This window comes from Eubalaena glacialis, chromosome 7 (assembly GCF_028564815.1).
Source record: "Eubalaena glacialis isolate mEubGla1 chromosome 7, mEubGla1.1.hap2.+ XY, whole genome shotgun sequence".
NCBI classification, from domain to species: Eukaryota; Metazoa; Chordata; class Mammalia; order Artiodactyla; family Balaenidae; genus Eubalaena; species Eubalaena glacialis.
Window position 1 is genome coordinate 110,748,276 of NC_083722.1, and position 13,127 is coordinate 110,761,402.

General features: G+C 61.8%; 1 protein-coding gene across 7 annotated transcripts in view; it reads left to right on the top strand.

Moving 5' to 3' along the window:
• The window catches only part of IQSEC1 (IQ motif and Sec7 domain ArfGEF 1), an 82,564-nt gene that overhangs the window by 48,897 nt on the left and 20,540 nt on the right, over positions 1-13,127 (top strand). For all 7 annotated transcript variants that reach the window (XM_061197339.1, XM_061197334.1, XM_061197335.1 and 4 more), the window contains exons 4-5: positions 9,871-10,032; positions 11,842-11,964. In XM_061197339.1, the coding sequence (XP_061053322.1) occupies positions 9,871-10,032; positions 11,842-11,964 (285 nt within the window). The remainder of the gene's footprint in view (positions 1-9,870; positions 10,033-11,841; positions 11,965-13,127) is intronic.

Consider the following 13,127-nt stretch of genomic DNA (forward strand, 5'->3'; position numbering starts at 1 on the left):
TTCTTCCTGTTTGTCACTGGCCTTTTTTTTTTTTTAAACTTCTGAAATAGAATTCACAGACCATAAAAATTCACCCTTAAAAAGTGTACAGTTCAGTGGTTTTTAATTATATATCTTTTAACTTTGTGTATGCTTTGTTGGTCTAACAGAAGTTACTAATTTTTGCATTTTTTAATCGAGGTGGAATTGACATGTAACATAGTTTCAGGCATACAACATAATGATTCAATATTTGTATATATGTAGTCAATTCATCAGTGTTCTCTTTGTTTATTACTTTTTTTTTTATGTTTTATTTTAGAAGGCTCTGCCCCAGGTCATAATATAGTTTTAAAATATTTTCTTCAGGACTTTCTTAGTTTTGTTTCATATCCTTTAGGACTTTAACCTGGCGTTTGGTTTGGAGAATGGTACAAGGTGAGGCGTGTAGTTTTTATAGTTCTTTGTAAATTAGCTGGTTGTCTGCAGACGGTGTATTGAGTAGTCTGTCCTTTCTCTGTTGACTTGAAATCCCATCTAATTCCTACGTGAACAGAGCCTGTGCTTGGATCCTTTTGTTCACTTGGCAAATATTTATTGAACACCTGCTGCATGCCAAGCCCTGTGTAGGGGGCCTGGACTCAGCCCTGAACAGAATAAAGACCCTTGCGACGCTCCACGCTAGTGGGTAGAGGCTCTGTGTGTCCTTTTGCCAACATCAGACTTTCAGTTTTATATGTTTTTTTATTAGGACAGAAACCACTCTTCTGTTCTTTTAAAAAGTGGTCTTGGCTCTTGTTGGTAGTTACTGTTCCACATGGATTGCAGAGTCAGCTCGTTAAGACCATGAAAACTCCTGGTGGACTTTGCACTGGAGCCCCTTGAGCTTGGGGGACCTCGCCCCTTTACAAGTCGAGGGACAGAGGTGAGGTCCAGCCACAGGCGGTGTTTAAGTTCAGGTTGAAGGTAACTACAGTCCGTCCAGCTCCCCCGGTGGCAAGCCGCAGTGCAGGTGGTCACCGGCCACACGTGCTTGGCGGCTGCGTCCCTGGCAGTACGGGTCCAGGATGGTCCCCCCCCCCCCCCGGCTGCAGAGCCCGCCGTTGGATGACGCGGGTCTCGCACGCCGAGAGGGGCAGGTGGCAGGCTGGCTCCTCCGAGCGGCGTGCGGGACAGGTGTTGGGAGGTCGTGCGGCGACAAGCTCCGGCCCTCCTCAGTCTCCTCCTCCTCCTCCTCCTCGGCCTCGGTTGTCCACCTAGGGGGTTGTTTGGAGGATTGAAGGCGCAACCACAGCGCTGTGGCCACCGGCCATCTCCCGAGTCTCACCAGGCCCGGCAAGGGCTGGTGGTCCGACCCGAGTAGATAGAGGGCCAGGCCCTGTGCGGGGCGAGCAAAGCTGGGAGCCGGATGTCCCTGAGCAGGCCCTGGAGCCGCTGGACGAGGATGGGCACTGAGCAGCCTGCTGCCCGAGGCCGGGGCCCCTCCCTGGGAGGCCCGACCTTAGTGCCTCTGTCCTTTCCCTTCCTGGCACCCTTCTCTCACCCCCACGTGTCCACTGCCCGCCTTTGCTCCCCATGCCCTCCCTGTGGGTCTCCTCTCCCCCCACCATTTCCCTCCCTCCCCAGCGCCTACCCAGGCCCGCACCCAGGCTGCCTTTCCAACAGTTCTTAAGTCCCACCCACTCCCGGGAGGGAGCTTTCCAGCACAGACACCCGCCCCCTCCAGGGGGTACATGAAGGGCCTGAACGCTGGATCCATAGTGGGTGAGTAGCCAGCGGGGGAGGAGAGAGGGAAAACAAATGAAACCCGAGAAGGTGAAACAGGTTGGTGGGGAGGGGCTGTCCCCGGGGCCACAGAGGAGGCTGCCGCAGTCTGCCTGGCATCCAGATGCGCCTCCCAGGCTCCAGGACTGCATGTCCGGCGCTGGGCACTGGGCCGGGGCCGGGAGCCGAGGCAGGAGGGTTTCAGCCCCAGTTCAGCGTATCCGCTGCAGGGACTCGGCACCTCCCTGCACCCTGAGCCTCGCCGGCTGCGCCCAGAAATTGGCCGTGAGGTTCCTGCCCGCCCAGGGCCTGGTGAGGGTTAGAGACCGTGAAACCAGGAGCCGCTGGCCAGGGTGCAGCGGATGGCAGCTGTTGTGGTCCGCGGGGCTCCTGCGTCCGGAGCCATTGCAGGGGTCCTGGGGCTCGGGCCTTAGAGGACCCAGGAGGTGGCTTAGCGGGCAGAGCAGCATGGAGCACGGGAGTGGCTGATGCCCACGTGCGCTGACATGTGCCCGGTGCTGTCATACGAGCCCACCGTGCTCACGGCAGACCGTAGGGAGGGGACCGTCACTAGCCCGCTTTACAGTTTGAGTGAGCTGAGGTGCCGAGAGGTAGCTTGCCCGAGGCCCCACGGCCGGTGGATGGCCGGACGGGGATTCACGCCTCTGCCGCCTGGCCCCTGAGCACAGCCTCATAAAGCCCGGTGCAGGGACTGCGGCCAGAGCGCGGCCTCCGCGGCCCCGCCCGCTCGCTGGGCCTCGCGTGTGCGCTGAGAGTCCAGGGGGCGCCGCCACAGCGGTAGGAGCTGGGGTCCGCACCCCACAGCCCAGAGGGGCACCCAGCGCGACCTCCTTCATGCCCCTCCCTCTCGCCCTCGGGCGCAGGCCCAGGTGACTGTGGGCCAGGCCAGCCCTCTCCCCACTCTGGACGAGTGTCCTCGTCCCCAGAGCCGCCCCTGATGAAGTGGTGCCCTCGGAAGGGAGTGAGGGCCTCTTGTCTGAGGAGCACGTAAGCCGGGCCTCGGAGACTACTTGGTGTGCCGGGACTCCCGACGGGCAGGGAGCTGCTCACCTGGCCTCCGAGGTCCCTCCCCGCCCAGGGCCTGCGTTTGGTTTGGAGGCAGGTCTTCTCCGCCCAGCGCTGGGCCGCCGCCTGCCTCTCCTCCTGCCCTCTGTCCACTGCCCGCTGGAGCTGCTGCAGAGAGCCCTGCCGCGAGGCTGGGGTGCTCCGAGGTTCCACCCTTCCAACGTCCGCGGGGCTCGGGGCTCAGCCCGCCTCCCAGTAAGCGGCAAAGCTCGGGTTGGGCTCTGGATTCCGTGCGCCTTGGGCGTTACGTTTGTTGTGACCAGTGAAGAGGACAGTCATGACAGCCAGCCTGCATAGTTGCATGTTAAGTTGCCAGCTGGTGCCGAGCACTTTGTGTGCAGCATCTCGCCGAATCCTCACGGTGGCCTGGGAGGCGTGGCTGCTGGGAGCCAGGCCGCGGGACCCCAGGCGCTGGCTCGAGGCTGCAGAACCAGAAGTGCTGGCTGTGCCGGGCCGTCTGCTGGTGCTGGACGTGCTGACGGTTTAAGTGACTGTGGCTCTCTTACGAGCACTTTGAGTTGGGACTTTGCAGATCAGGGTCCTATTCCCCTTGACATGAGCCACTCCTCCGGCCCGCACCACCCTCAGAGCGCTGTCCTGGGTCTGGGCTGGCTGGGGCCGAGGGCCTCAGGGAGGAAGGCAGTGCGGGGCAGGCCCCACGGGTGTTCCAGCCATGCCAGTTCCTTCTCTTTTTTCTAAACTGAAGTATGGGTGATTTATAATATTGTGTTGGTATACAGGCAAGTGATTTAGTTGGTTTTTTTTTTTTTTTCAGATTATATTCTATTATAGGCTATTATAAGATATTGAATATAATTTCCTGGGTTTTACAGTAAATCCTTGTTGCTTATCTATTTTATGGATAGCAGTTTGTATCCATTAATTCTTTTCTTTTTTTTTTTTTTTTTTTTTTTTTGCCTCATTGCGCGGCTTGCGGGATCTTAGTCCCCCGACCAGGGATTGAACCTGGGGCCATGGCAGTGAAAGAGCTGAGTCCTAACCACTAGACTGCCAGGGAACTCCCAGTATCCACTAATCCTATACTCCTAATTTGTCCCTCCTCCCCCCCCCTCCTCCCCCTATTAACCATGAGTTCGTTTTCTACCATACGTCTGTGAGTTTGTTTCTGTTCTGTATATAGATTAATTTGTATGATTTCTTAGGTTCCACTTATTTATTTATTTTTGGCCACGCCACACGGCTTGCAGGATCTTAAGTTCCCCGACCAGGGATCGAACACGGGCCCCCCTGCAGTGGAAGCACAGAGTCCTAACCACTGGACCAGTGGGGGAACTCCCTAGGTTCCACGTATAAGTGAGATCATGTGCTATTTATCTTTCTCTGTCTGACTTACTTCACTAAGTATGATCATCTCTAGGTCTGAAAATGGCAATGTTTCATTCTTTTTTATGGCTAACATCCCATTGTATATATATGTACCACATCTTCTTTATCCACTCCTCTGTCGATGGACATTTAGGTTGTTTCCACGTGTTGGCTATTGTAAATAGTGCTGCTACAAACATAGGGGTGCATGTATCTTTTCGAATTACAGTTTTGTCTGGATATATTCCCAGGAGTGGGATTGCTGGATCATATAGTAGCTCTATTTTTAGTTTTTTAAGGAACTTACATACTGTTTTCCACAGTGGCTGCACCAGTTTACGTTCCCACCGACAGTGCACGAGGGCCAGAGGGTAATTCTTCCACCTTGTCTCTGGGATAAGTGCAAAAAAGACCCCAGCAGCCACGTTCAGCTTGGGTTTCTAGTATCAGAAAGAACTTTGTGAAAATCAGAGCTGGATAAAATAGGCAGTCTGGGGAGGTGATGAGCTTGCTGGCCGTGGAGGTGTGCGAGCCGATGGGAGGTGGCCGCTTCTCTGCAGGATATTGGAGGGGTTCGAGCCTAGATTCCGGAATTGAAGGGCACCTCCAGGCGTGCAGGGCCTCTGGGTGCTGAACTTGGTGAGTCCATCCCTCGCCCCTGCGGCCAGTGAGAACAGCACGGGGATGGCTCGGCCTCCGACCTCGGGGCATCCTCGGGCCCTGCCGGTGTCTGTGCAGACCCCGTGTTGGTCTCTGTGTGCATCAGGCCCTTCTTCATTGGAAATGATGGGCATCCGATCAAACTGGTTCAAGCAGAGAGGCCTTACTGGTTCGTGGACCTGAAAAGCCACTGGGCATCTCTTGGCCGTGCCCCACCATCGCGCCCTCAGGGCAGGAGGGTAGCCAGCAGTCCAGGCTCGTGGTCCAGCCTCACGGCAGCCCTACAGGAAGAGAGGCTCCCGCCGGCGCCCTCTGAACCGCTCGCTGTGGTCAGCGGGGTGCAGCACTCTGACCGGCCAGACCGGGCAGCCTGTGGGATCAGGGGGCGGAGCTCGAGGGGGGTGTGGGAAATCCAGAGGCCGACAGGGTGCTGGGCAGACGCCCACGTCCACATCTCTTCAGCTGCTGTAGCAAGTGAAAGCGACAGGAGGAGCCGTTGTGGCCCCTGAAGACCCTGCTGGGAGGAGAGGGGTTCCGGCAGGTGGGTGGTCCTTAGGTGCAGAGCCCGGCCTCGTAGTAACCGCCTCCCGAGAGCCCCGGGCTCAGGCTCGAGGACAGAGATGCGAGGCTGGCGGCACCACTGTGGTCTGCACGTGCTCACCTGGCACAGTTGATGAGAAAAGCTGGACCTGGGGACAGCAGAGGCTGCTCGCAGGCCCAGCAGACGGGCAGCGGGGGTGGGGGGCAGAGGCCCGGGCGCCCGGGATGCAGAAGCGCGTCAGGTGTAGATGGTGAAAATGTCGCCTCTGCACCTCGTGGATGCTGGTCCTGGAGGGTGGAGGTCAGAAAGCTAGAGAAGGAGTCATCGAGGGAACCCGGAGAGATGGGGAGAGCTGGCTGCGCAGAGGTGGGCAGAGCAGATTTGCAGCCCTGGTGGGCTGGGAGCATAGAGTGGAACTTTACGGGCTTCTACGAGCAAAGGGGTAAGAACCTGGCTCTCCCTCGCTGGACAGCCTGGTGCACAGCTACTCGGCCTTTCTGGGCCCCGTTTGTTTTTTTTTTGAATTTTATTTATTTTTTTATACAGCAGGTTCTTGTTAGTCATCCATTTTATACATATTAGTGTATACATGTCAATCCCACTCTCCCAGTTCATCCCACCACCACCCCCGCACCACTTTCCCCCCTTGGTGTGCCCCGTTTTGTTACGTGTCCAGTAAGGCTTTTGCGTTGGTCGTTCCTGCTCCCAGGGACCTTCTTCCTGGCTCCAGGTTCAATGCTACCTTCCCGAGGAGGCCTTTCTGGACCGTCCCTTCTCACCCCATCCAGCTGAAGTCCAGGCCTTCTGTGGTCACTACGGCTTCCCCTTGGTTTAGCTTTGCCTAGTGCTGGCCCTTTTCTTAAACAGCCATAAAACCAGCGTGATTTCCAAGGGCTTAGAGGCATTGACTCGTTTGATCTTCACAGTGACTCTGCTGTGTGCACTGTCACTCCCCACTACGCAGGTGGGGAGGCTGAGGCACAGAGAGGGTAAGTGACTTGCCCTAGGTCACCCAGCCAGGGAGTGGAGCTGGGATCTGAGCCATGCCTGTGAGTGTCTCTCCTGGGAGTTCATCGCGCTCCAGCGAGGATGTGTGTTCAAGGGCAGGGACTTTGTCTGGACCACAGGTGTGCTGGTGCCGCACCCACCCAGAGCAGGCGCTGGATGGATGCCTGGAGTGAACGGAGAACTGAATGAGGAGCGAGGGGCCGGAACTTGTCCTGCAGGCTTGGGAGGCCCTGAAGGTTCTAGAGCAGAGTCCTGGGAGCACGGGCCAAAGCAGCCCCTCCCAGAGCCACGTCGGCCCCTACCCCGGACACAGCACGTTCTGTTTCTCTGGTCGGACCTGCGCTATGTGGGCCGGGCCCCCGCTGGCCCCTGAGGGTGCACAGTCAGCAGGGCCCCAGGCTGCGCCTCTTCAGTCCCGAGGGCCTGGAGCCGCGTTCAAGCTCGCAGGCAGGGAAGGGGGAGCCACAACTGGGGGTGGCGGCGAGCCCCTTTGCCCGGTCGGGTGGGCTCTGTCACAGCCGGGTGAACTTCTCTGTCCCGGCCGCATCCGCTGCGTGTTGGCCGGGCCTGCTGCGCTCATCCAGTCTCTCAGGGACAAGGCGGGCAGAGGCTCCTTTCCATGGGGTCCCCTGGGTGCTCTGGGGGATCTCGAAGCCCCACAGGATGTGTCTTCCACCCTCCTGCCTTGGCCCGAGCCCGTCCAGTGCCCCTCACTGCCCCAGTGGGGGCGGGCAGGGCTGTGGGTGAGCCGCAGGCCGAGTGTGTGACCTACCCACGCAGGACACTTGGGCTGCTCCGGTCAGCACGGAGCCCTGTGAGGGGCCAGTGGACCCAGGACCCCTGCCCAGCAGGGCCCCCGGAGTACACGTGGGGCAGCTGGGGGCCAGCAAGATCCTGTGGGCTAGGGACTCATATCAGTGCTGGCTCTCCACGGTCAGGGAGATCACTCCCCTTGCTGGCCGCGCGCATCCCGAGCCTGGAGCCCCCGCCCGAACCCCCGCCTGTACCTCCCGCCGCAGCACCTTTCCTCTCAGTTTGCTGGGAGCCCCTGGTCTCTGGTCGTGGCCTGGTCAGTCCACATTCCTCTCCTGCAGCATCCTGTGAAGGGTGCCAGGTCGATGCGGCTCCTGCCCCGTTCGCCTCGGGCTGAGGGCTGGAGCCCTCGGGCTCACACGCGGGGTCACTAGCATATGTTGCGATCGCTGCCCCCAGGCGGTGTCCTGAGCCAGCCCCTCCTCCCCCACTCCTGCACCAGCGCTGGGGGGCCTGCGAGGGTCTCCTAGTGGGCTCCCGTAGAACAGCCAGAGGCGGCTTCTTAAACGGGGACCCAGGTCCCTCCACTGCGCTGTGCAGAGCATGCCGGGCTTCTCATCCCACTCAGGGGAGAGCCGGATGCCCCTGTGGCCTGTCCACCCCGCTGCCCCTCCCCCGGGGCCCCTACTCTGAGCCCTGGAGCAGCCTCATGGCCTCGACCCTACAAAACCCACTCCCACCTCAGGGCCTTCGCATTCGCCATTGCCTCCACCAAAAAGTTCCTTGAGCACTCTTGTCACTGTGTCACCTGCTCAGAGAAGGCCTCTGCCTCCCCTGCCAGAACCCCTCCCACCCTCGCTTGGCCACTTTGCCCTTCAGACTGGGCGGTGGCAGCTGTCGTGCCGGGCGTTCGAGGCCAGCCATGCTCGCCGCTGTCATCCAGAGTGCCGCCCGGCACAGAGTCGGCATGCGGCACTTAACGCCATGGGGAGTCCGCATCCTACGGCCCCTGCGGGGGGGCCTGGCAGCTGTGAGGCTGCACGAAGTTGGCCTGTGAACGCAGGCAGGAGCAGCCGGGGCAGAGAGGGGAGCAGCCACCCCAGGGCGGCAGGAGGAGGCTGGGCTGGACCCGGGCGTGGTGTCAGGGCCTCGGTGGGCCAGGCTGGCCCGGGTGGGTGACAGGGGCACCCGAGAGGGGGCTCTCCAGTCACTTTCACATGGGAGCCAGGCCGGGGGGTGCCACACTGTCTTCTCAAGAGAAGCCGGAAACCCGGGTTCTGTGTCCAAGCTCCTGGTTTCTAAACATTGGCGACCAACTGGAATTCTTTCTGTTAACGTTGTGTGGGCCGAAGAAAACACATCTGTGGGCTACCGTGGAAATGGGGGGCGGTCAGGTATGGGCTGGGGTCCTGCGGGGGCTGCTGTGGAGCTGGCGGTGAGGAAGCGCGACCCGCCCCGACCCCGACCCCACCCCCGGTTGCAGCATCAGCACCAGTAGCCCAGTGCCTGGAGAGGCCTGGGGCTGGGGCAGTTCTTGGTTGGAGACCCCAGGGTTGCCGGGAGGAACGGGGACGTGGGGGAACGGGGCCACTTGGTGACCGCTTCTGTGCCAGGACCCAGGTGGCCGGCAATCGCTCCCTGCCCAGCTCTGAGCGCAAGGTTGGGGTGTGTGGCCACTTGGGATAAAAATAGCAGGGTCATCTTGAGGCTGGAGGTTGGCCTGCGTGTGGAAATACGGCATCTGCGGGACCTGCTGTCAGCGCACGTCTGGTGGTGGCAGGCAGATCTTGGCCCTCACCTCCATGCCCACAGGGGCCAGCAGGACACTGACCTCTACCACTGGGGCAAGGCGTGGGGTGCCAGGTATACCCAAGGGCTCTGCAGCTCCTCAGCCCATCGAGGCTCCGGGTTTGTCACAGGAGGACACCGCCCTCCGAGGGTCACAGGTGCAGAGGGAGGGGTCAGTGGCGCCTCCCCCTGCCCTGTCTCTTTCGACTACCGCCTCCCCGTGAGGTCAGCCGAGCCGGCACCAGGCCCCGAGGCCGCCGGGAAGAAGGGACCTCACTGCTTAGCCCCCGAGGGCGCCCCGGCCACCAGGCTCCTGGTCCGGGTGGACACTCAGCCCTGTGGGGCCGGCATAGCCCCGCCCCGGGCCTCTGACTGCAGGTGGGGCTGGCGCTGCGCCTCCACGTTCTCTGCCGTCAGTTGAGGTTTATCCTAAACCTTCCCGGTGCTTACCTACTGCATGCAGCATTACAGGCATTGCTCACCTACTGCGTGCAGCGTTCCAGGCGCCCGACTGTGTTAACACGCAAGTCTCACGACACGGGCAGTCGAGTCCCCAGCAAGGTCACATGGCTGTCGGGCAGCACAGGTGACACGCGTGCCAACCCCAGGGAGTAGTGTGGGAACTGAGTTGGCGTGCAGGGTCCTCAGACGGTGACGGCACGGAGCACGTGCCACAGGCGGCCAGCGTGTGCTGGGCGGGGCCCTCCAGCCTGCCTGGAAGCTCGGCACAGAGGGGACCATGGAGCCGGGAGGGGTGGGGCCCTTCTGTGCCCCCCCCCCAGCCCCCGGCACCCTCCGTGCTCCTGCGCTGGCCCAGCCCTCCTGCAGGGCCCAAGCCGCCCCGGTTCCCCTGCGTTGTGGGCTCAGGGTGGGGCAGAACAGGGCGCCGTGGAGGAGGGGGGGACGAGGGCTGGGGGAGCTGGAGGGGTGGGAGCGCCCGGCTGAGCCCATCTCTCGTCCCCCAGGAAGCCCGAGAAGGGCGTCCAGTACCTCATGGAGCGCGGCTTCGTGCCCGACACGCCGGTGGGGGTGGCCCACTTCCTGCTGCAGCGCAAGGGCCTGAGCCGGCAGATGATCGGGGAGTTCCTGGGCAACCGGCAGAAGCAGTTCAACCGCGACGTGCTCGAGTGAGTGGGGCTGCGGCGCTGCGCGCACACCCAGGCTCCCCGCTCCCCGCTCCCCTTTGTCTTTCTGGCCCCCAGACACACGGAGATGCCCTGCCAGCACCTCTGGCCCCATCCAGCAGGGCCAGCCCCTTCCCCTGGCCCAGTGGCCTCTGGGCCGACCTCCCGCAGGGGCAGCGGGAGGGGAACCGGTGAGCTCAGCCCCCCTCCTCCTCCCTCTCCTGACGGGAGGTGGGATGACAGTCCAACCAGGCTGGCAGCCATAGACTCTCAGCTACTTGGAACCCTGCAGAAGAACAGGTTTCCAGCCCCCTGGGAACTGCTGACAGCTTTGAGAAGTCCTGCCCGCACGTACCCTGCACCCCCCAGCCCTCCTCCAGACTGTCCTGAGTAGAAAGCCACCACACCTGGGTCCTGTGGTCACTGGGCAGTTGCTACGTGCAGACCGTGTCCTCACCTCGTCTGCGGGGGCGTCAGGGGTCCATAACCCCTTCCGCAGACGAGGAGCCAGGGCCAGCAGGAGGCCGGCTCGGAACAGGTGCCCTGCTCCCCTTTGCCGGGACCTGGGGGTGCAGCTCCAGGCCTGCTGTGGGCACATTGCCGACCCAGACGCTGCACGCGGGATGGGTGACCCAGCCGGTGGGCCAGGAACGGGATCAAAGCAGGGTAAAGACTGACCCTCAGTAAAAACGGCAGGGCGGCCTGGCCACATACACCTGCCACCTCCGGGCGCCCCTGGGAGGAGGTGGGCGTGGGCTGTGGCCTCTCTGTTTCACAGGTGAGCAGACCTAGGCTCGGGGAGAGGGGGGGTTCTGGCCTGGGTGCCCCCCCATACACACCCACGTGCACACACATATGTACACTAGTGTTCACTCAGTCACACGCAGACACACACACCGGAGAGGCAGCGAGCCGTTGGCAGTGCCTGGCGTGTGGCTGGCTGTGGCGTCTGTCCCACCTGGGCTGCTCTCTCCCAGTCCAGCCTTTCTGATAGTTCTGGTCCCGCCCTGATAGTGTGGTTGGTGCCCCCTCCCCCTTTGAAATCCGGGAGGAACCGTCCAAGGAGAGCACGCTAGCTGCTCCATGAATGGGGCCCAAGACCATGTGGTCTGGCCCCCTCCCCTGCAGCCACCCCTGCTCCGCCCCCCCACGCCCCCTCCGAGCTGCTCCTCTTCCGTAGGAAATCCGCACATTGTTCTCCTCGGATCAGAAAATAGCAGCGGCCTCGGGAAGCAGCGAGACCCCCCCCAGGCATCCTACTCGGATGCTGGTCAGCAAATTGTCCTGCGGGGCCCCTGCCCTCACCCTGCCCCAACAGCCTTGAGTGCTCAGAGCATCGCCCCAGGGGAGGGGGCCCACGGCCGGGGTCTCTGCAGCCCCACCGGGGTGGTCACGCAAGGGTCCCTGTTGCAGACCCGTCTACCGTTCGGGGTCACGGTCAGAGGCAGGAGCAGGCTGTGCTGGGGGCGGGGCTGTGATAAGAGGTACCTGTGACCTGCGGCCTCCCCAGCTCTGCCCGCCTTGTGGGATGGGCAGGTGAGGGCGGCACAGCCCCTCCAGAGGCCCCGCAGAAATGCCCGGGAAAGCGTTGACGTGAGGGGCAGGCCCAGGGCGCGGTGGCTGCAGGGCCAGTGGGTGCCGAGACCTCCACCACCTCCTGTGGAGGAGGGAGCCGACTCCGGCCGCCCTCCCTCTCGGGCCTCCCGGCGCTGACCCCTTGTGCCCCCTCCGCCCTCTGCGGGCCGTGCTCGCCTTGCACCCGGCGGGAAGGTGGGCAGGGGCCGCTGACGGGGCCTTCTTCTCTCATTTCAGCTGCGTGGTGGACGAGATGGACTTCTCCGCCATGGAGCTGGACGAGGCCCTCCGGAAGTTCCAGGCGCACATCCGGGTCCAGGGGGAGGCCCAGAAGGTGGAGCGGCTGATCGAGGCCTTCAGGTGGGGGCGGGGCAGGTGTCAGGTAGAAAAAGCGTCCCCACTCGAAGACCGTGGCTCAAGGGCAGACTCCCCTTCAGGGTCAGGTGGCCATGAGCTTTCAGGGGAGGGGGTGCGGGGGCCCGCAGCCCCTCCTCTGCCGCGTGCTGTGCGGCTCAGTGCTGGAGCCAGGGCCTCCAACGTCTTCGTGGTCCTCTCGTCCTCACTGGTTCGTGAGTCCACCTGTGTCGTCACTCGTCTGCTCATTCACGGGGACAGGTGCTCCCTCAGTGACGCAGAGGGCCTGGTTCTGACACCTGCACCACTGTGTGACCTTGCGCTGGTTACTTAACCTCTCTGTGTCTCACGTCCTTGCCAGTAGAGAGGGGTTAATGAAGGCACCTACCCTGGAGGGGGTGGAAGGATTAAACCACTCAGGCCGTGTGGGCGCACTCCGCCCAGCGCCTGGTCCCCCAGAGAGCCTGCAGTCAAGGTGGGCTGTCCCTGCACCATCTTCCATGCTGGGATGGTGTGCACGCTGGCCGCGTAGGGGGTCCGTGCCCCGCGCTGGGTGTGGGAGACCCAGTCCTCTGGGCTCAGCAGGGGTGGTGGGTTCACAGAGGAGCAAGGTCGCAGGAGGAGAAACCCCAGGCCCTGGGAGGGGAGTGTTCAGACACTTCCATTCAGGAGGGCTTCCTGGAGGGGGCGGCACTTAACAAGGAAGACGAAATTGAAGCCCACATCGTCTAAGCTCCCATGGCTGCTGCCTGTGGGATGTGGGCCTCGGTCACGGTGCCCCACCCGGTTCCTCTTCTCCATCCCTGCCCCACCCACCTATCCCTGCACAAGGTCGCCAGTGGAGGGAACCGTGGGGTGGGGTGTGGGGCGTATTCGAGGCAGTGAGAACGTGAGCAGATGACCCTTGTGAGGCAGTTTGTAGCAAGGCTGTTAGTTCGGCTGCCACAACAAAGACGCCCACCGCAGCCGCCGTGGCTGAAACGCCCCGGAGGTGGGCCGCCCTCTGAGCTGGCGTGGAGGAGGCCTGGGCTCCTGTCACCTGAGGTCCCCGGGGGCAGATGCAACACCCATCACATCCACGTTCCAGGCAGGCAGAGGGCATGGAGGGCACCCCCTGCCTTTAAGGCACAGCCTCGAAGGTGCCGACATCGCATCGGCCGGAACTTAGC